At 36.6% G+C, this 21,907-nt stretch overlaps 1 protein-coding gene across 8 annotated transcripts in view; it reads left to right on the top strand.

Annotated features, from left to right (window-relative positions):
* SYNE1 (spectrin repeat containing nuclear envelope protein 1) overlaps window positions 1–21,907 on the top strand; it is a 445,509-nt gene that overhangs the window by 153,367 nt on the left and 270,235 nt on the right. For all 8 annotated transcript variants that reach the window (XM_082405389.1, XM_082405392.1, XM_082405394.1 and 5 more), the window contains 13 exons: window positions 1,545–1,703; window positions 1,905–2,113; window positions 2,765–2,873; window positions 4,486–4,650; window positions 5,577–5,744; window positions 7,248–7,418; window positions 8,202–8,342; window positions 12,184–12,344; window positions 14,327–14,477; window positions 17,570–17,797; window positions 18,180–18,278; window positions 19,816–20,003; window positions 20,403–20,526. In XM_082405389.1, coding sequence (XP_082261515.1) covers window positions 1,545–1,703; window positions 1,905–2,113; window positions 2,765–2,873; window positions 4,486–4,650; window positions 5,577–5,744; window positions 7,248–7,418; window positions 8,202–8,342; window positions 12,184–12,344; window positions 14,327–14,477; window positions 17,570–17,797; window positions 18,180–18,278; window positions 19,816–20,003; window positions 20,403–20,526 — 2,073 coding nt within the window. The remainder of the gene's footprint in view (window positions 1–1,544; window positions 1,704–1,904; window positions 2,114–2,764; window positions 2,874–4,485; window positions 4,651–5,576; window positions 5,745–7,247; window positions 7,419–8,201; window positions 8,343–12,183; window positions 12,345–14,326; window positions 14,478–17,569; window positions 17,798–18,179; window positions 18,279–19,815; window positions 20,004–20,402; window positions 20,527–21,907) is intronic.

Raw genomic sequence — 21,907 nt, forward strand, 5'->3', positions numbered from 1 at the left:
ACACTCTCTATCAGGTCGTGTTATTGATACTTTCTGGATTTTTTTTTTTTAACTTTTTTTTTGGCTGCGTTGGGTCTTCCTTGCTGCACGCGGGCTTTCTCTAGTTGCGGCGAGCGGGGGCTACTCTTCGTTGTGGTGCACGGGCTTCTCACTGCGGTGGCTTCTCTTGTTGCAGAGCACAGGCTCTAGGTGAGCGGGCTCAGTAGTTGTGGCTCGCAGGCTCTAGAGGGCAGGCTCAGTAGTTGTGGTGCACGGGCTTAGTTGCTCCGCGGCATGTGAAATCTTCCGGGACCAGGGATTGAACCCGTGTCCCCTGCATTGGCAGGCAGATTCTTAACCACTGCGCCACCAGGGAAGTCCCCGGATTGTTTTTTTTAATCTCATTAATGTAGACTAAAAAATCAGCCCTTTGCATAAGAAAAACACAGTTAAAGAAATCATTTTTTAAAAAACAACAAGGACCTACTGTATAGCACAGGGAACTGTAATCAATATTTTATAATAAACTGTAATGTAAAAAAAATCTGAAAAAAAGAGATATATATGTACGTATAACTGAATCACTTTGCTGTACACCCGAAACTAACACAATGTTGTAAATCAACTCTGCTTCAATAAAAATTAAAAAAAAGAAATACCTTTTTACTTGCTCAATTTGAAAATTAAAAAAAATAAGATGCTTAAAGAAATCCAGGCTTTTTAAGATGTCTTTGCAGCTTAACATTATCATATATGTACTATGGAATAGAGACTATAATTGAAGGCTGTATTTTATTTTACATACACACACACTTTTAAGCTCTCTAGGATATAATCTGTCCTATTCTTTCCAAAGCCCTAACTCATTTTTCTCATCAGTTATCTCAGTGTTTTATTTTAAAGATAATCTTTTAAATCCATAGGAGACAGGTTGGCTAAAATTAAATTGTAGGACTGAAGGTAATGATGAAGCTTATGTTTGTATCAAAGAAGAATGTAAAAAGTTTCACGTTGTTCGCGTGCTGGCTTGCTCACTTTCTCAGTGTATGCTCTGAGGAAAAGAAGACATGGCAGGTGGTCAGAGCTGTTGGCTGCTTAATCCTGACTTTTTCACTGATAATATTTCCTTGAGTTCCTTCCCTTGTGTAGTGAGTATAATATCTGTCCTTCCTACCTCACAGGGCTGTTGACAAAATTTAAAGGGACACATGCTAGAGGAGGGTATGTGGAATCAGTGTGTGATTTAAATTTAGATTCAAATCCAGTTTTTCTACTTAACCCTGAGCCTCAGTGGTCTAATCTTTAAAATAGGAACATTAATACTGCATGGGGCTATTGTAAAAATTAAGCAGAATAATCACTGTGGAAACACCCAACTAACAGCAGGCTGAAAAGATTTGCTGTGGTCCTGGTACTTGGAAAAATACAAAGCACAGCAGCCCGATGCAGACAATAGGGATTAAATCATATTGGTCCTAAAGGGACTATTTCAGGTTTTCTGCCACTTCAGTTGGGAATGTACAGAAATGGTATCTTATTTTTCGGAATCGTCCCATGGCATGTAGGATCTTCAAGGAGAAGCTCCATATCATTTGCTTCACCTGAAGATCGAGGTGGAGAAGAACATGTTCTTAGCTTCTGTAGAAGAATGCAGAGCTGAGCTGGACCGAGAGACCAAGCTGGTGCCCCAGGAAGGCAGCGAAAAGATCATCAAAGAGCACAGGGTACGTTCCACACACCCTGAGTGCAGTCCCTCGAAGTCACAATGTTCCTTCAGGCATAGCACTGATACTTTCATTTGGGTCTGAAAACACTCAATAGCTTAATTACTTTATACTGCTAGACTAGATGAGTATCTGCTATGAAAATATGAAAGTCTTGCTTGGATTCTCACAGGGATTATCAAAACGTTTATTGCTCATTAGATCTTCTTCAGTGACAAGGGTCCTCATCATCTCTGTGAGAAAAGGTTACAGCTTATTGAAGAACTGTGCCTGAAACTCCCAGTCCGGGACGCTGTACGGAACACACCTGAGACTTGTCACGTGACCCTCAAGGAGCTCAGAGCTGCCATTGACAGCACCTACGCGAAGCTGGTGGAAGACCCAGACAAGTGGAAGGACTATGCTAGCAGGTAGTCTTGGGGTTGTTCCCAGAGAAGGATGTAGTCTTTCCTAATTCTGTTAATTCAAACATTGTTGCAAAACAAGCCATGATGTATGTTTCATCTCACGCAATAAAGATAATCAGATGGTACAAATGTGTTCATACTCTAGTACAGAAATGCCTCATTTAATTTAAAGAATGAGTTTCAGTCAGAAACAGGGTGAAGCACTTTACTTCCAAGTGACCCAGATGTTGTCTCTTTGAAGCAGAATTAGTCAATCCCTTTCTCCCCGATTTCCTCACATCCCCCAAAAGGGACATCTGCCTCTTTGGGTTTCTGTCTCACTCAGGTGGAGACACGTAAGGCCAGACCTCAGGTGGTACCTTCCTCACTCCCAGGTGCCCAGGCTCTAGGACACATCCTCCTCCACCGCTGAGCTCCATCTACTCTGCCTTCTCTTTCCTTCAAGTGACTGAGCACTGGGGCAGCCATTCCTGTGGAAGGAACCATTGCCAGGAAATTTGTTAATCAGTTTGCTAATCAGTCGAATGAAATCTGTCAACCAATTTTCTAATCAGTTGATTGTTAAATTTCCATAAATAAATTCAAAATAGAAAATGTATTCTAACCATGGGGATATTTTCTCCCTTTAATAAGAAAATACCTGTGTTATTTCAGAATTTCTGAGTTCTCCTCTTGGATATCTGCAAAGGAGACCCAGTTGAAGGCGATTAAGAACGAGGCCATCGATACTGCCAACCATGGAGAGGTTAAATGTGCTGTAGAGGTAAGTTCTGGGCCATTTTTTGTTATTAGAAAATATCCATGAATAAAAAAATAATGATAACAGTCTAACTGATGTTTTCTTTCTATAAAAAAATTAACTTCCTGAAAATTGTCTTAAAATAAGTTTTCTCCTGGTACTGTGGAGAACTGCAGGGGTTTTTTTCTATGGAATCATGTTAGCTTTGAGATTTAGTCATGCTCAGTGGTGCCTCTAATGCAGCTTTAGCTAATGGGGAATCCTGAGAGGAAAATTGCATGCATGGGTGTACAACACAGCAGAGATTTAAGAACTGTCATAGAAAACGAGAACCCTGTAGGTTTTTATACATTTTCAGCTACTCAAAAGCCAGGTTATAGAAAATGAGGGAATTGGGCAAGGTCTCTAAGCATCACTTCTATGTCACTTTCAGCCTGGATTGGATCAGCCTCTGTGAGCATGAGTACCGCCTGATAAACCCAGCCAGGGCAACAGAACCTCAGGCCTGAACCCAGTTTGCATTCTGTGAATGGGGCACAGCAATCCTCTCCCTCTTGGCTTGGCTCTTGGTTTTGTAGACACATGCTATGGTGAACATTCTTTATCTTTCAGCATTTTGCACCCTTGCAAGTCACAGAGCTGCTGTTAATGAGAATTTATTTCCTTTCTATTCCTATCCTCTGATTTCCATTTTTTCCTATTAAATTTATAATCCCCTTAAATGCTAAAGGTACTCAACGATATCATGCTACACCTGTAGAAGCATATTTATATTTGCTATTGGTTGCTGTTATAGTACCAAAAAAATTCACATCTTAGAATGAAGAAATCACTTGCTTCTAAAACCAACCATTTTCCTCCATATGCATTTGCCCTGTAAGACCCTGTTGTAGCGGTTGGAGGCCACAGCTCTCATCTACCCAAAGCTGGTGTAGGAGGGAGAGGCTGCCCCAATCACCATCGCCCTTGTCCCTAGACCTACAAGGGCTGCGGCCCGGAGTCTTTCTGGCATCATCTTGGCCAGTCAACTCTCCCTTCCTGGATTACAGCTGAGCTCCTGTTTGTGCATCTTACTGTCTGGGGTATTGACTTCCAAAAACTAACCAAAATGAGGCATAAAATATGAGTTAATGAAGTTAAAATAAATATTTAGGGCATCTATTATAATATTCAACAAGTAAATTCTTCAACAAGAGAAATCCACTAATTTTAAAAAGGACTCTTTCTTTTTTTTTTTTTTTGTTCAAAAAAATACTATGTTCCTTCCAGCTCACAGAAAATAAGGTAACAAAGTATATAATTCCCAATTTCACGTATTCTTCTACAGTACTTTTAGAAGCATCTTTGTTGTGATCAAGGAAATATATAGACATCTAATTATGGAGGTAATTTTTTGGCCCAGAGAGTACTGATTTTACACATTGGGTATTGGAGTTGGGGAAACATTTCTTTCTAGCACTTGTAGACTTTGTTAAAGATGTGAACAAAAAGTGAAATAAGCAGGCATTCTCTTGGTGAATGAATGCCTGGCTCTCCTACCTCCACCTTACAAACCTTCTTAGGTTGAGTACTTTCTTGCTGGAAAGATATGATTCACAGTTGTATTTTGTTCATCAAAGGTGTTCTTTCATTCCAGGAGATCAGAAATGGTGTTACCAAAAAAGGCGAGACTCTCAGCTGGCTGAAATCCAGGCTTAAAATTTTGATTGAAGTTTCTTCTGAGAATGAAGCCCAAAGGCAAGGAGATGAGCTGGCAAAATTATCTAGTTCCTTCAAGGCTCTTGCGATTTTGTTGTCAGAGGTAAAGCATTTACTCATCCTCTAAATGGACAGCTTGGGGTGAAGAATCTGGAAGGTTCCTTTGGGTTGCAGATTACCAAGTAATTTTATAAAGAATGTGTAGTTTAAACAGAATAGCTTGGATACTTATGTATATGAAGATTGGTGGGGAAGATGAGCAGGATGTTTGCTTTATGGTCTGTGACGTCATTGGATGTTAGTTCAGGTTAACTATCTATATTTAAAGTACAAAGCTTATAGATCCACACTTTGACTCTTACTAAAAGCATTCTTTCATGGTCAGTTTACGGTTAAGAACCCAGGCTTGAGAGTCAAACGAGCCCAGTTCTAGAGCTTAACTCTGATACCCCATTTCCTATGTAACCATGAGCTTGTCATTTAACATCTCTGGACCTTGATTTCTGTACTTGTAAAACAGGGCTAAAAATACTTACCCCAAAAGGTGGTGTCAAGAATTGAATGCAATGATGTATGTAAAGCACTTAGTACAGTGCCTGGAACAGAGTAAATAACTGATAGCTAGTAATAATAAAATATTCATGTTGAGTCAGCAGGCCAGTAAAGTCTCTTTCAGGCAAGATCTACTCATTTTAGACTTGATATACATTTCAATGTTTATAGTCCTTTGTAGATTATACAAACCCATCTACTCGATTTCTAGTAGGGCCACGTCTACCCTTGAAAGAATATTTTTACTGACCAGGTTGTCTTACGAATCTGATGAGTTTGTACATGGGAAGGTAATGTAAGAATGTAAAGTATAATAAATAGTTATCAGGATTTCTTGAAATCATTTATAAACTAGCATGGAAAAATGATCACTCGGATGACAAAGTTCCCTGATTCTGAAAGATCTGAAATTCTCTATAGAGAATTAGATGTCCCTAATCTAACAGTTTAATTGATTGATTTTTCATGAAAATCTAGGTTGAAAAGATGTTAAGCAACTTTGGAGACTGTGTCCAGTACAAAGAAATAGTCAAAAGTTCCCTTGAAGAGTTAATGACTGGCTCTAAGGAAGTCCAGGAAGAAGCTGAGAAGATCTTGGACACTGAAAATTTGTTTGAAGCACAGCAACTACTCTTTCATCACCAGGTAGAATGCCTGTTTACTTCAGTGTATTTATGCAAAGTTGTTTAGTTACTGAGAACCAGAGAGATGGAGAGTAAGTCTATCCACTGACTGGAGGGGGGAAGATGGGGAGCTTGGGAGGCAACTCAGATGAATAGTTAAAAAAACTTGGCACTTCTGTTCTCTCTATTAAACATTAAATATTTTAGAACATCTTGCAAGATAAATTCTCAGCCAGAGCGATTTGATGATACCAAAAAGTTTAAGGAATATTGTGGAAGAAAAATTGATTTTGCTATGAAAACCTTCATAAAATTGTCCTTTGCTAAATTGCTTAATTGTCCTTTCATAACAGAGAAGGAAAGCATAAACAAACTACTTCATATTTGAGATCACTATTCTTTTATTATGTTGCAATCTTTGCTCTTCAATTTACAACTTTGAATACATCCTGGTTTGGGAAATTATAAATTAACATGAAGTACCAGTCCTTTCTGAAGAGTGTGCTCCTACAAAGGATTAGAACCGGAACTAAAGAAATTCTGGTACATATATTGATAATTAACAATTTTAATCAGCTTTACCTGTCAAACTCAACATAAGTGGAAGTATGATTTTCAAATTAATCTGACAGAATTTTAGCTAACTTAATATATAAGAAAATGTTAGCTAATTTTATATGTAATAATATACCAAAATAGAAGTTGCATTAAAAGTATATGTAAAAGAGCAGGCTTTAGGCTTTACAGATTTACTTAATAATTATAAAAAGGCTGTGAGTCCAAAAGAAAATAACGCTTAGTGTTATATTGTTCTCAATCACTGTAAAAGTGTTGTTTGGGTTTCAGTTTACTTTAAATCAGAGAAATATGAGATTATAGATATTTACATTAATATTTAAAAACTCTTCACATTTCTTGGACCAGGTGCTTGGCTATATGGGTGTGTTTACTTTGTGAAAATTCATAAGCTGTATTTTGAGATTTGTGTACCATTCTGTTTGTACATTATACTTCAATAAAAAGTTTATTTTAAAACATAACTTTCCCCAAATATCTCAGACTATTAATCATTCTGAATATACCCTGGAATTAAATCTCTTCATATTAGCATTTTTACAGCATGGATGATTTTTAAAAATTGGAGTTGGGACTTTGTGTTTTTAGGCAGAATATAGTTCTTTAAGGAGAATTATGTCAAATGAATAGTTCTGCCAAATTCCATCTGTAGTATTGCACGAAATATTAAATGTTATCTAAATTAGCACACAATTAAAACACTCTGGCCAAATTAATTATGCTGTTTCCCATTAAAAAACATAAAATATTTATAAATGATGCCCATCTTTGATAACTATAGAGCCTTCATTACCATCTTAATTATTCATCCTAGGTTAAAAATGCAGTTTGGGCCCCTGCCGCGGGAGACTGTACTTTTCTGTAACTATTAAAGTGTGGGTGTTTATGTCCCTGCCCGGGTGCTTAGAGAGTTAACATTTCTATCCATCTGTTGAACAAATGCTTCCAGCAAAAGACAAAGAGGATCAATGCAAAGAAGAGGGACGTGCAGCAGCAGATCGCACAGGCTCGGCAGGGAGAAGGTGGGCTGCCTGGCCGAGTCCGAGAGGAGCTGCAGAAGCTAGAGAGCACCCTGGACAACGTGGAGCACAGCCGGGAGAAGCAGGAGCGCCGCATCCAGGTAGGAGACCGGAAGTTGCGTCATGGGCTGTATTAACTTCCGGGTCACAGGTTACGCGTCTACTACTAGCTGGAGCAAAGGTTTATTGTTCCCGCCTCTGAGGCACCAGCATTCCGTTAAACACTTACACGAGTTATCTCTTTCAATCACAGCATCAGCCTTGTGAGATAGGTACTGTAATTAGCACGTTTTCCAAGTGTGGATGCTTAAAAACAAAGAGTTAGAGGATTTTCCCTGAAATCACAGAGCAGTGATCAATTGTAAAGCCAGGATTTTAATCTACACTTGTTTGAATCCAGCAATTTATGTTGGATTATTTCACTTTTCTGGACAGTCCAGCAGTCACACCTTTATGGTTTATTGTGTCCTTAACACATTAACTTAAAAAAGTTCTTGGATTTTTCTTTTTCCACCTGCTCACTGCCTGCTGCACTTCCTTCTCTCTCTTTCATCCTTTCTATTTTTTTGAGAGACGTTGGGAGGGTTTCTTTCTTTTGTCCCTTATCTACAGTTAAGTAATATCCTAAGATTCATAGGACTTTATAGCAGATTAAAAAAACTCAGGCTCTTAGGCCATACATTCTCTTTTGGTAGATGAATTGAGACTCAAAAGGGGAATTCTTATAGAAGATATTAAAATCATTTTTATTCTGTGTAATTGTTTGACATTTGAACTGAGAGTTAACTGGAAGTTAATAACCTGACGAATGGAAATGTGACAATATTTTGTGATACATGCTGATAATTCATAACATCATATGTTATTTATTTTTTCTAATTTAGGTCACATTAAGAAAATGGGAGAGATTTGAAACAAACAAAGAGACAGTGGTGAGATACCTTTTTCAAACAGGTTCCAGCCACGAGCGCTTCTTGAGTTTTAGCAGTTTGGAAAGCTTATCTTCAGAACTGGAGCAGACAAAGGTATATTGGCAAGACCGCGTAGTCCCTTGGTACCCATTATTCCCAAGAAAAACTGTGTTTCATTTCATTACTTATTATAATTATTTAATCAATTTTTATTGTTTACTTATGATTCACTCTTCAACACATTGGTCAAGTTGCTCTGGGGAATGAAAATATAAATAAGATTGAAACATCAAGATGTTTTCCTTAAAGTGGGAAATAGTTTCCTAATAGATGGATGCATTTCTAAAACATCTTTCTGAAGTCAGTGATATTTTGAACTGAAACTTGAAGGGCAGGTAAGACATAGAAAAGCAGAGTTTGGGGCAGAAAACCAGCATTCCTGTAATGGGAAACACCAGGAAGTATAAACGTGTGAGAAATGGGGATTCTCTGCTATAAAGCAGAAAAGGGGAGTGAAGTTGTAAAGGAAAGTTGGGCCACATCACAAACACTCTTGAAGGCTTAAAGCATTACTCTCTAGGCTACGTGGAACCGTTAGAGGTTTGTAAGAAGGAGAGTCACATGAGCAGAGCTGGCCTTTAGGGAGATGAGTTTTTTAAGCAGGTGTAGAACATTGAAAGCGTAGAAGTCTGGAGTCATGCGTTCTAGTTATAAAGTTATTGCATGCGTACATGAATAGGAACATGAATTAGGGTAATGGGGATGGCAATGGAGATATTGGGACAGATGTAAAAGAGACAAAGTGAAGGAAAAAAGCATGATACCCAAGGTTCTGAGCCTGATGGAGACAATGGGAGCGAGACAGGAAATTGGAGTAGCTGTTAGTGGGGGAAGATGAACAACTGCGTTTTGAACACATTGAGTTTGATGTCCAGTGGGACATCCAAGAGATAATATTTAGTAGATGTGCTTGGTAAGCTCAACCCTGTAAGCTCAAACACCTTGGACACTCAGAGCAGACCAGTAAATTTGTGCAAATCATTTAGAGGAGTTGTACAGGCCCCTTTGGTTCCTATTGCATGTGTTTTGGGTTTATAGAAAGACTAAATTAGTGTAGGAATGTGTTTGTCAATGTATAAGAAAGAACATTCTTACATCCATCCTTTCATAACCTTTAGCAAGGAAACCCCTGTGCTTCTGTTTTCTCACCAGTAAAAGGCTTCTGTGTCTCTTGTACTGTAAATTTGTCACTATTTCTCCTGTTTTTAACTCACTGAGGAGTTTGAAGTTTTATAAGGCCACAGAATCTTTCAATTCTGTATGATTTTCATCAGCCATTTAAATAGAAAATTATTTTTTATTTTTAATTTTAATTATTGTACAGATTAAAAATATATCAGGTGTCTTTTATAAATACAAACACATATATTGTGTGAATTATCACATGGGTGTTCCTCCTGGGTTCCATCCAGAGTTTCTGATACCCTGCGGCTCTAACTCCTTTGAATTGGTTTACCAGCTATAGATGAAACAAATGTGATCTTTTTGTCTTATTTTTAAAATTCTCCTTGGCCAATAACCTTGCATACTTTGGGATTGATTTAATGATGTGAGCTAACAATTATTGAACATACACTATTTGCTGATCTAATGATTTGATGTTTATCATCTTCTTTAATCACCAAAATAATCCTTAGAGATAGGTACCACTATTAATCATGTGGTATAAATGAGGAAATATAAGGTACAAAGTTGTTACTGAATTTATCCAACATCTCAGGATTACTGACTGGTGAGGTTGGGATGCAAACCCAAGAGGTCTGAGTCTAGAGCTCATAACCTCAGCCACCATATTATATTTTCATTAAAAAACTGAGCTACTTTACTAATTGTTGGTATACACTGCTGTACAAGCATATGTCATCTGGAATAGTTGTTCTCTGTTTCTCTGCTTACTTGACATTGTTAATACAGCCTTCATGCCTGTTGTAACCCTTGAGTGGTTGTGCGTGGAACTTGAGGGTTTTCTGTCTCCAGTGTGTGTTTATAGCAATATCATGTTTAATCTTCACAGTATGGCTTTACTGATGAGATGAAAATTCAGAGAGTGGTGTGACTCAAGGTCCCACAACTGGTTTGTGTGTGAAGGTCAGAGCCAAGTTTCAACTCTAGACCTCTCTGATGCCAGAGTCCCTTCTTTCCTGCTGCACCCTGCTGCCACTCATATGTCTTCTTAGGCCGTAGAGATAAAGCCTTACAACATTATTCTAGTTTCGTTTAATTTGGTTTTTATCAACGTCGTTCTGTTCTTCAGATTCCTCTGCATTGTGCTTTCCCCATACGTAGCTCCCACGAAAGGCTCTTAGACTGAATGTCTATAAGCATTTTCAAACATAACTCTACTTTCTCCATGTGTTTTCCCGGGTTCAGGGAAACACTAGGGGGAAAAAACACTTTTATGCTTCTTATTTTATTCATGGGATTCTGCTGTGATTCACAGATTTCACAATTGAATCTACATTGACAGTAAGTTCACATATAGTGATAGTAGATGCTTCTAACCACAGAATTTAATGTTGTGACATTAGTACATACTGTATTTTAGGATATTATAAATCTCTCTACCGTAAGGAAGATGTACTTACTCATTTTTATTCTTTCAGATTGCAGGGTACTTCTCTGAAGTAATGTTGATATTTCTATGAGGACGTTAAATCTTTCAAACATGAAGATGCAATAGTATTATGTAGTAACTATCTTATATGGCGTTATGTAATGATTTTGAGAGATGGTCTGTAGGAAAAGGTGGCTATCAGGAGTCTGACTTTTAAAAATTATTTACATTACTTATTTAGGAGAGAGCAGTTTATGATCAAAATTTGAAGCTCCTCTGATATAATCCAGGAGAAGAAATGAGACCCTAAGTTACTTTTTTTCCACTCAGGATTGTCTCTGGGTTTACCTTTTCTAATTCAGTATTCAATATATTTACCTGACAAAGTTGAGATAACCAAAATTTACCAGTGCCTCAAATATATGAAATTAATTTTTGAATTAAGGTGATTCACTATTATTGAAAATCAGTGTGTGAACTTTATAAACAATTTTATCCTCAATTTTATGTGAAGGTAGTAAAAAAAATGATAATAGGTATGCCAGAGTGCCGGGCACTTAAAAATGAAATTCCTAATGAAATGTTAACAGTAATCTTTTGAGAAAAGTTTTACTATCTGCGTTTTATGTGAAAGAGCCTGAAAAGTAATTTGCCAAAGACGAACAACTAGTAATTAGCAAATCCAGAGCCCTAGTCCAGGACTGAGTGGTTCAAAACTTATCTTCTTTCCCTCGTGTAGTATATGGATATATAGTAAATAAGATTTAACAGCATTAAGATCAGTTTATAGCGCTCTTCAGAGAACTAGTTAACAAAATTTTTTTTTAAAGATCAGTGATACTCTGTGTTGACTAAGATATCCTTCAATTAAATAAACAAGTATTTATATTCACTGGCCTAGAAATCTGTTATCTTTATGACTGAAAAAAAAAAATCACTAATGATCATTGCCCAACTGGCCTGTAATAAACTAACATATGTGTAGACAAGTTAATTACTATAATGTGGCTCAGAATTCTAAACAAAAAACCCAAACCGGGAGACAATGGAGTAAACATTTTTTTGAGAATTGTTGGATAACTATGAAAGTAGTTCTCCAACTATGAAGGTCTGGTTGTGGTTTCACTTATATAAAATGAAAATAATTTAACAAAGTGTCTATTTTGGCCATAATGAAAAAAAGTCTGTTTTATTGCCAAGAATATTATATGCCAATATTCTTACATGTTTGAATCTATTTATCTATCCATCTATTCTGGGGGAGACTGCAGTATGTGCAGTTTATTTGAGGGCAGAGTTTAATAGAAGATGCTGTCCTAACAATTATAATATCCTTTTTAGGAGTTTTCTAAACGAACAGAAGGTATTGCAGTCCAGGCTGAGAATCTTGTGAAGGAAGCTTCAGAGATCCCACTTGGGCCCAAGAATAAGCAGCTGCTTCAACGGCAGGCCAAGTCAATCAAAGAGCAAGTCAAAAAATTAGAAGACACACTCGAAGAAGAGTATGTGCTTGACAAGTCCTAAACTTTCTTCTCTGAGATAAAGTTTCATACACTCTTTCCTGTATATTGTATTCAAAACATTCTTTTAAAATCTCCAAGTGTCTGTGTATTTCAGCATGTTTTGAGGAAGCAACTTACAATTCAAAAGAAAATATCACCAGTAGAGAATCCCACATCTGTAACAGAGCAGAAAAATATAAGTGATGTGGTTTTGGCATCGTAAACTGATTCTGTTCATGAGAAAACCATATCTATAAAATTTAAGTGGCCTTTGTACACTGGAGAAGGGAATCTCAAAAAAGAACCAATATTTAAGATAATTTTTTTACTGTATTATTCTGCTGTCACCAGTTAGAGGGAAGGGTAGATTTTTGGTTGTGTAGATTCTAGGCCTAAACACATATGGCATAGACCAAGCGTCTTCAACTCCAAGAAGCTCACAGAGCTTGCTTACAACGCCTCAATATTCAAATTGTCACTGATTGTATACTATTTCCAAAAATTAATTTCAAAAATATATTTTATTTTTAAACATTTAGTGTTTAAATATCTAAAAAGAAAGAAAATAATTTGGCCTATGGTATCCTGTTATGTACAAGATAGACACACACAAAAATTTGGAGGGGATAAACATATGGCCAATGTTCCTCAAAATAATATGGCTGAACGGTTCTATTTTAAAGATTATTTAGTGGCAAATCACCAACATGTATTGTTTTTAAGGTATAGGACATAATTTCTAGATGGGTTTTAAAATGTAAAATTTGTTTTTAATACTATTAACACCTTATAATTAATGTTGTACATTTGTCTAAACTTTAAAATTTGTTAAATAATTTATTTGAAGCAAATTGTGACTTAAAACCTTTAAATATTATCCATCAAGGTAGAAATAGTAAAACTTAGAGTTTATTAGAAAGGAAGTTACTTCCATTAGAAATATCCACTTGAATCTTTATTTCATTTAAAAAGTTGCAATATAATATAGCTTGAATTAACTGTACTGATGAGAGCATAGACTCATCCAGGGTATACATTTGAGACTACAGTATTATTGAATTTGACAATCAATGATGCCATTGTATTTTCCTTGATGTCTTCAAGTGCCTTTTGGTAAACAGGGAAATTCCTTCTTTTTTTTTTTTTTAACCCAAGAACTTAACAGTTCAATGATATACTCTTAGTTTCCTAGTCTTTTTCTAAACTGAAAGCCATAATCACCTGGTTATATATGCATAACTATCACATGGCTATATGTGCATAACTAATACAAACTGGGAACCTATAAATGAAATTTTATTCACTAGATTTATTACAAATAAAGCCCAAGTTGTCTAAAAGCAGGTAGGGTGCTCATGTACAAGAATTTATAAAGTCTTTTAGAATCAAGATCATACAGACATCTAAGAATAGCTGAAATTGTTATAGATAATAGATTGCAGGCTCCACTCTAATAACAGAAACAGTTCCTGTGTGGCAGCATAGGATTCAGATTACAAGCTTTATCTTGATTCATAAAGGTGTATTTTATAAAGATCTCTGAGTATAAAGCGTCACTGCAGTATCTCTCCTCTCAGAGCAAAAGGGTCACGTTGACAAAAGTAGGACTGTAAAGAAAACTGTGTGCACTGGAATCTAGGTGAGCAGTTTACTAAAATAAGTTCTGGCAACTACTGGTCTCGTGCACAGTTTACCAAGATTATACCTGGATTCAAACCCTTTGGACCCAGCAATATTTTGTTCAAAGCACAGTTCCATCCATAACATAGCTTAGTGCTACCTCATTCTCAGAGGAGACAGGAATACTTGAGGACTGACTAACTCAGATCAAATGTGCATTTTTTCCCCCTGTTCTAATAGTTTCAGCTTTGATGTGGTCACAAATGTCTTCACTATCTTTTCACCTGATGATTTAAAGGAAAATGTATTGTTTTTCTCTATTAAGGAACTGCATTTTATTTACTTAATTTGGTTAATTTTAGTATTAAAACCATGGAAATGGTGAAAAACAAGTGGAATCATTTTGGCACTAATTTTGAGACCCTGTCCGTCTGGATAACTGAGAAAGAAAAAGAACTCAATGACTTGGAAACTTCGTCATCTGCCATGGACACACAAATCAACCACATTAAGGTGACCTGCTCACAAGTTACATTTATAATCCATGTCTAGATTTTAAGAGCGCCTTTCTTACATTTCATCAAATGCTATTTGTCCCCAGAACAAATCTGTCATTGCTATGTGACTCTATTAAAATTAAATTCACACAAAATGCTGAGCTAAAAGGTCTTGATTGATACTGGGCAACACTTAATAGATGGAATTATGTATTAATATTGTCTGACTTATGCATTCAAAGTCATTATTGTGTGCAATATCATTAAAATGTTTTTATGGTTACATTATTCTTTTCCTTGATTTTGAATTAACCCCATTAGAGTGCCCTGTTGATGGATTTATACGCCATGAAATGTGTTCGTCATCTACAACCTTACTTTCTAAGAACTATTCTAAATGTCTAGCTCAAGTATTGGTGGCATTTACCCTCACCAACCACAAGGAGGGGTTCAAGAAATTACTTTCTTCATGTGAAGCAATCAGATTCCATCGATCTAATGCTGGCATTTATGATGTGCTTGGGGGCATGAACTGAGATGCCCTGATATGTTATCCTCCAGTTTTAAAATAACCAAGTACATAGACTACCATCGTCCATTTCATTCAAGTAGCTTAAGAAAAAAAATGGGCTGAAAGAAATGAATTCTGAATGTTCATTTCTCTTTCTTTTATGCTATTTTTACACAACACATTTTCACAATTCAACTGCTTCTTTTTCTAACTCAGCTCATTTTTTTGGAGTGGGAAAACCCTTTGCCATTTCATTCGATTAAATATAGTAAAATAAATACCAAGGTGAGGGAACGTTTCACATTATGACTCAGAACAAGTCATTGCCATGTGCACAGTGGGAGGATGCAATATTGTTTAGCTAAGATTACAAGCCGGGCAGACTGCTTATCGCACATCTTCTGCAGTCAAGGATACATGGAGTCTGGTGTATGCAGTCTAGCTTATGTCTTGTGTGATATACTAGGCAAAACAGATGCCCAGCCATTAAAGAATGAAATATGTTTAATCTTTAAAACTGTTTTTAAAAGTTGCCATTTAATTCTAAGAAAACAAAGAATAGCGCATTTAAATAGTTTTGTCTCAACATTCTTCTTTCAAAAATTTTTGGCATACACCTTTTAACTTGTTTATCCTTTCTGTAATTCATTTTTCTGTTTTCTTAAACCTTAATTCCAGAACTTCTGAAATCTGTCAGTGATCAAATGTCATCACATTGCTTTTAAGAAAAAAAATGATTATTTTATTTTTAAGTATATAAACATTCAGTTGTGGATTTCCATGCCATCAGGCTGAAATACATTTTAATATTCCAATATGGCACTTTGAAAACTATCTAAAAATGAATATGAATATCAGGAAAAATATATTTGCTAGAAATAAGCAAAGATAGAGTTGAATACACTGTACTGTGGAGTTGGGGCTCATAGATTCTATTTCCAGACAGAAGACTACATTATAGGAAATATTCAAAATATGTTAACACTTGTCGTAGTATTTTCACTTCAGACTCTTAGGATTAAAATTAATGAAGCATTTGGGTGTTATTGTGAAGATATTTATCTATAAGCCCATTTTTGTTCTTCATTACGTGCTATTCCAAATTTCTTATTCCTAATTGATAAATCACAAATGATAAGAACATACACTGGGTTCATCTTCCATCTTCTCTTCATGGATTGGAAATTTTTTCTGCCACAATCCAACAATATAATTATATAGTTTGCATCTATGAATTTGTTAATGCCATATATTACTCTAAGAACTAAGAACTTTGATCTTAACTAAGATGGTTTCACTGAGGTGTTGGAAGCACCTAGAACAACTATTAGCACATAAAAAACTCAAAATACATTTGTTGAATTTATGAGTAATTTTTCCAAAAAAAATCATCTTAAAAAACAGCAAAATAAAGAAAGATTGTATTAATGCTCAAACAGCAAGTATCTATCAGATATACCACTATAGTCGTGAATATGAGAAATAAAAACAAATAACTGATGTGTACCTGGCACTAATCTGATGCCAGCTATTTCCAATAGTCTTATCTAAACAGAAGTTATTTCTGACTCTGTTGTCTCATCTAGACAGAAGTCACACATTTATTTTTTCTAGGGTAACAGTATTTTCTATTTAAATTATTTGAAACTGAGATGTCTGAATTTGGGGCTTTATTTTGATTGAATGATTTGGCTCTTTTTCTCAGAGAAATAGTTTTTCTTCTCTCATAAATAAATAAACCTCTATGTTTATAAGAGGCCCCCCCAACACACGCGCACGCACACGCACACGCACATGCAGGTGCCCACTTTCAGTACTTTTCTTGTGTTGGCTAATAGGTAAAATGTTCTCCTGCCCCAAATGTAGGCTTCTTCCTGCAGAGTCTGCAGCTAGTGAATAAAGCAGTGGTTCCCCAAGTGGATTCCTTGGGTCAGCGGCAGTGACCCGGGAAGTTGTCAGAGCTGCCAAGTGGGCCCCGCCTGAGACCCAGGGAGTCTGACTCCCTGAGGTTGGGGCCAGGGGACCCTAATGTATTCCAAATTTGGAAACCATTGGCATAAAGTATAGGTGATAAATATGAAAAGACTGGGTTTAGGTAGGAGCAGAATCAGACAAGCTTTTAGTTTGGTAAAATATGAAATACTCAGCTTCATTTTAGGAAAATTAAATGAATGCCAATATTAGCATTCCTATGAGTTTGGGAACATACTACTTCCCAGACCAGTTGGTCAAAACTCTTGACTCATAGGATAAGCAGAGAATTCTCTGTACCTTCAGAGAGACTGTAAGAGTTCCAGGGACATGTTCTTGCTTCACCGTGAGCAGGGGTGGCCTTTTCTCCTTATTCTCCATCCAGCGAGCATGACCACCACCAGTTTGTATTTTTCAGACATTGTCTGCATACCTGTCCTCCCCAAACGAGGTCAGGAAACACATGGTGTTTGTTTGTAGCTAGCTGCTTTCTAATGGTGCAAGTAGGTTGAAATGTCAGTTAAGGAAAAATTCTGCTGATTTTCTTTCTCTGCAGATGATTATACCATTTCAGGAAGGCAGGCTTGCTCAGCCTCCATTGTCATTTTTCTTGTTTTAAATATTAGGTCACGATTCAGGAAATAGAAAGTAAGATCAGCAGCATTACAAGACTAGAAGAAGAAGCTCAGTCTTTTGCTCAGTTTATTACCACTGGAGAATCTGCTCGAATCAAAGCCAAGTTAACACAGATAATAAGATACTGGGAGGAACTCCGAGAACATGCACAGAGTCTGGAAGGAACAATCCTGGGACATTTATCTCAGCAGCAAAAGTTTGAAGAGAATCTTAAAAAGGTAACAATTGGTCCTTGCATGCAAAAGTTACCTATTTCACCTTGTATTTTATAAATTGTGCAGAAATAATGGAATAAGGAAAAGACACAATTTGCCAATTATTTACCAAGTTGTCAGTGATGACTGAGTTTGTCATTTATATGTAACCTTTTTTCAGGGAATATAAAAATGCCATTATATATTGTGTTCAGATAGGTATTAGGTCTTAATTATATTCCTTTCAAATAGTGGAACACATTGATTTGGGGTTTTTAAAAAAATATATTTTATCATCACACTGAACGTTATCCAAAAAAGATAGGCATGCTGTTTCCCCAGTAACCTTCTCTGCCTTGATGTATGTTTTCCCCATCATCATTTTTATATATTACCAATGTTTTAGATCCAGCAGACTGTGTCTGAATTTGAAGATAAACTTGCTGATCCAATTAAAATATGTTCTTCAGCTACAGAAACATACAAAGTTCTCCAAGAACATATGGTAAGAGCATGTTTCAACGTTTCTTCTTATTTATCTACTCAGAAATGTGATAATTCCTGCTTGAAAGGAAAACAGTAAATATTTTTATTAGAGTTAAAATTGAAAAAAATTGTATGTTACTTGAGGATTAATATAGATCAAACATATTCACTTCATATAACACAAGAAATATAACTGTACAAATAAGTTTTCATTAAAAATGTATTTTAAAGAGTAGTCATTTAAGATATATTTCTCTCTCATAATTAGAACGTGTAACTTTTTCAGAGTATAGCTTTAATAAACCCTGTTACCTCTTGCCAACATTATAAAAAATTAAATGTGCAGAAAAATCTGTATATATTTGCATAGCGGATTTCAGATTCTAACCCACTACACTCAGATGTGCAAAGCCTATGTCCTCACTGATCTTTTCCCCAATGGCTAGCTTTTTTGTTCTGGTCCCTGAACTGGTAACCACTGTGAGATATTTTGCAAAGCAATAGATGCCTCTGGCAGAATTCAGAGGAAGGAGCAAAGCAAGAGAATCATGCACAAAGAAATACTCAAAAGAAGTGTGTTAATTAATAAACCAGAAAAATATATATATATATATATATTATCCCTATTATGTGTGCATGCATGCACAAATGCAGAGAAATGGGCCACAGTAATAGCAAACAGTTGACAAAAGTACAAGTGGAAGAGGAAGTGGAATTTATATTGTTTGAATATTTATCATAAGAATGCATTATTGTGTTACTTATGTAATTTTTAAAAGAATAACCCCCAAATCAGGAAAAGTAGGAAAATTAGATTTGATAGAATTATTTTAATAGACAACTAAGTTAACAATTGAGTACCAGAGAGGATAATATTGTATGTTTCTAATATTTGGATTTCCTAAAGCAAGTTATTATTCTCTATCTTGATTTTCTGATCTGTAAAATGGGGGCAAATGAAAGAACATACCTCTTAGGGTTCTTATGAAGATTAAATGAGATAATATATGTAATGTACATAACACATTGTGTTATGCCACACAATGTGGCAGTGCCTGCCACATTCTCAGGTTCCCTAATTGTTATTATCATGGATTCCTGACAGCAGCTATGTCAGCCATAACTTCCCGTATATTTTTTTAATAAAATTATAGCATGTTGCATATAGCTCTTATAAATTAGGAGTAGGGTTTTTTTAAACACATTTGGTATAACATGAATAACAATTTTCACAAATTTTCTAAATCCTTAAGGGAAAGTTGTAATTATTGAGATAAACAGCAACAAATTCTTATTTGGGGAATAGTCTCTCCATTCTCACCTTTGACTTCTGCATTCATGAAGTAACTTGCTTGTCACTTTCACTATGTCTTGCTGAAAATCATGGGCAGAGACTTTTTTTTTTTGCTGAAAATCATGGGCAGAGACATTTTTTAGTACCGTTGCTGTTTATTATGCCTTTGGGAAAACGTGTGGTGATAAAGGGTCTCAAATAAAAACTTAGGTCTCCTTTCTTGATGATGTGCATTCATGGAACTCTTTTGCTCTTGCATCAGGATCTCTGTCAGGCCCTGGAATCCCTGACCAGCACGGTGGCTGGCCTGTCAGCCAGCGCCCGCAAGGTCTCTAACAGAGACTCCTCCGTGCAGGAGGCTGCAGCCCTGCAGCAGAACTATGAGCGTTTGCTGCGTCAGACTAAGGAGAGACAGACTGTGCTCGAGAAGCTGCTGGCCCACTGGCAGAGGTGAGCAGCCTTCCTTCTCCAGTTGGCAGCCAGGGTTTCAATAGCTACTCCTAAATAGGAAATTCTGGACTTTAAGTGATGGGAAATGATCATCGCACATGTAAAACTCATCACCTCATGTGCCTACCATGGGAAGACATTGATCTTCATTATAAGATGAAGATCCCTGATTGTGGAGGGGATGTATGAGTATCTTTACACATTGCACAGATCTAAACACATGTGCAAGTTCATACACAAACATGAAAGGAGTGGTTTTTGCACCTTCACATCTAGAAAAAGACAACAAACACTGTGGTATTTATAATGGTTACTGTTGAACCCCTCAACTTCAGAAAAGTTTAATTTTCAAGTATGATAATTTTGCATGAATTTGTTTCTTATCTCTGCTTTGTGTAGGCTAGAGAAAGAACTATCTACCTTTTTGACTTGGTTAGAGCGATGTGAAGCTATAGCCAGTTCCCCAGAAGCCAACATTTCTGCAGACAGAGTCAAGGTGGAGAATGAACTTCAATTAATACAGGCAAGTTCAAGGAAGTGGGAGGAAAATGAAATGCTCTTTGTTATGGTTGCATTGTAAAACAAAATCAAGTACGAAATCCTTTCTGCAACTTAACTTCTTGTTTTCATTTCATGATCCTGCAAAGAAGAGCAGCCCTGACCTGAAAGACAAAGTCATGGTGAACTTTGTGATGATCAGTTTCCATGATGTATTAGAAAATCCTGTAACATAATGTCTGGCACTTGAATACAAATTATCTGGCAGAGGAGTTGAAGGCGAAATGGGTAGAAACATAGATGAAACAAGGTTGACCATCAGTGAATAATTTTTGAAGTTGAGTAATAGCTGTATTCCTTCTACTTTTGCATTTGTATGAATTTTTGGTAATAAAAAAGTCACAGTAATGATTATTTTCAAGCAAGACACCAAAAAATGAATAAGCACAAATGCAGAAGATAGAAAGACAAAGAATACTAGCTTATTACATTCTTGAAGAAGCCAACTTTTTATACTTAAAATAATCTTTAAGTATTACTGAAACTACAGACAATGTTACTGATTTCTGGAGATTAATGACTTGCTTTAAGCGATGCTATCTGTGCCAGAAAATTCAACAGGCAATACTGCTTCACAAAAGATATTTATTGTGTAACAGATTTACACCCCAACTTTCTCCCATCACCTTTTACAAAATGTTTAAGAGGAAACTAAGTTCTTTTACTTTTCGTAATTGCTTCTCTAAAAACTCCATCAGAGCATGTCTGTAGCATCTGATCCTATTCCCCCATCTTCACATGTTCTCCTACCTTGACTTTGAGGGTTTCTCACGCTCTTGGTTCTCCTGCCTTTCTAGTTTATTAAACACCAATGTTCTGCATTAATCTCCCAAAAAGTCCCTGCTCAGAAACCTCCAGTGACTGTCCTGCCTGAGGATAAAGGGCAATGCTCAGTCCACAATCCAGTGTTTATCTTCTTATAAATGCAATGTGAGCTGTTCTAAGAAGGGAAGTCATAGCTCCTTTTCTTAAAAATGATACAAAGATATCTGCCTATATAAAACTGTATTCCTGGACTTCCCTGGTGGCGCAGTGGTTAAGAATCCGCCTGCCAATGCAGGGGACACGGGTTCGAGCCCTGGTCCAGGAAGATCCCACATGCCGCGGAGCACCTAAGCCCATGTGCCACAACTACTGAGCCTGCACTCTAGAGCCCGTGAGCCACAACTGTGGAAGCTCGCATACCTCAAGCCCATGCTTCGCAACAAGAGAAGCCACCGCAATGAGAAGCCTGCGCACCGCAACGAAGAGTAGCCCCCGCTCACCACAACTAGAGAAAGCCCACGCGCAGCAACAAAGACTCAAAGCAGCCATAAATAAATAAGTAAATAAATAGATAAACAAAA

This window comes from Balaenoptera borealis (assembly GCF_965194805.1).
Source record: "Balaenoptera borealis genome assembly, chromosome: 9".
Lineage (NCBI taxonomy): Eukaryota > Metazoa > Chordata > Mammalia > Artiodactyla > Balaenopteridae > Balaenoptera > Balaenoptera borealis.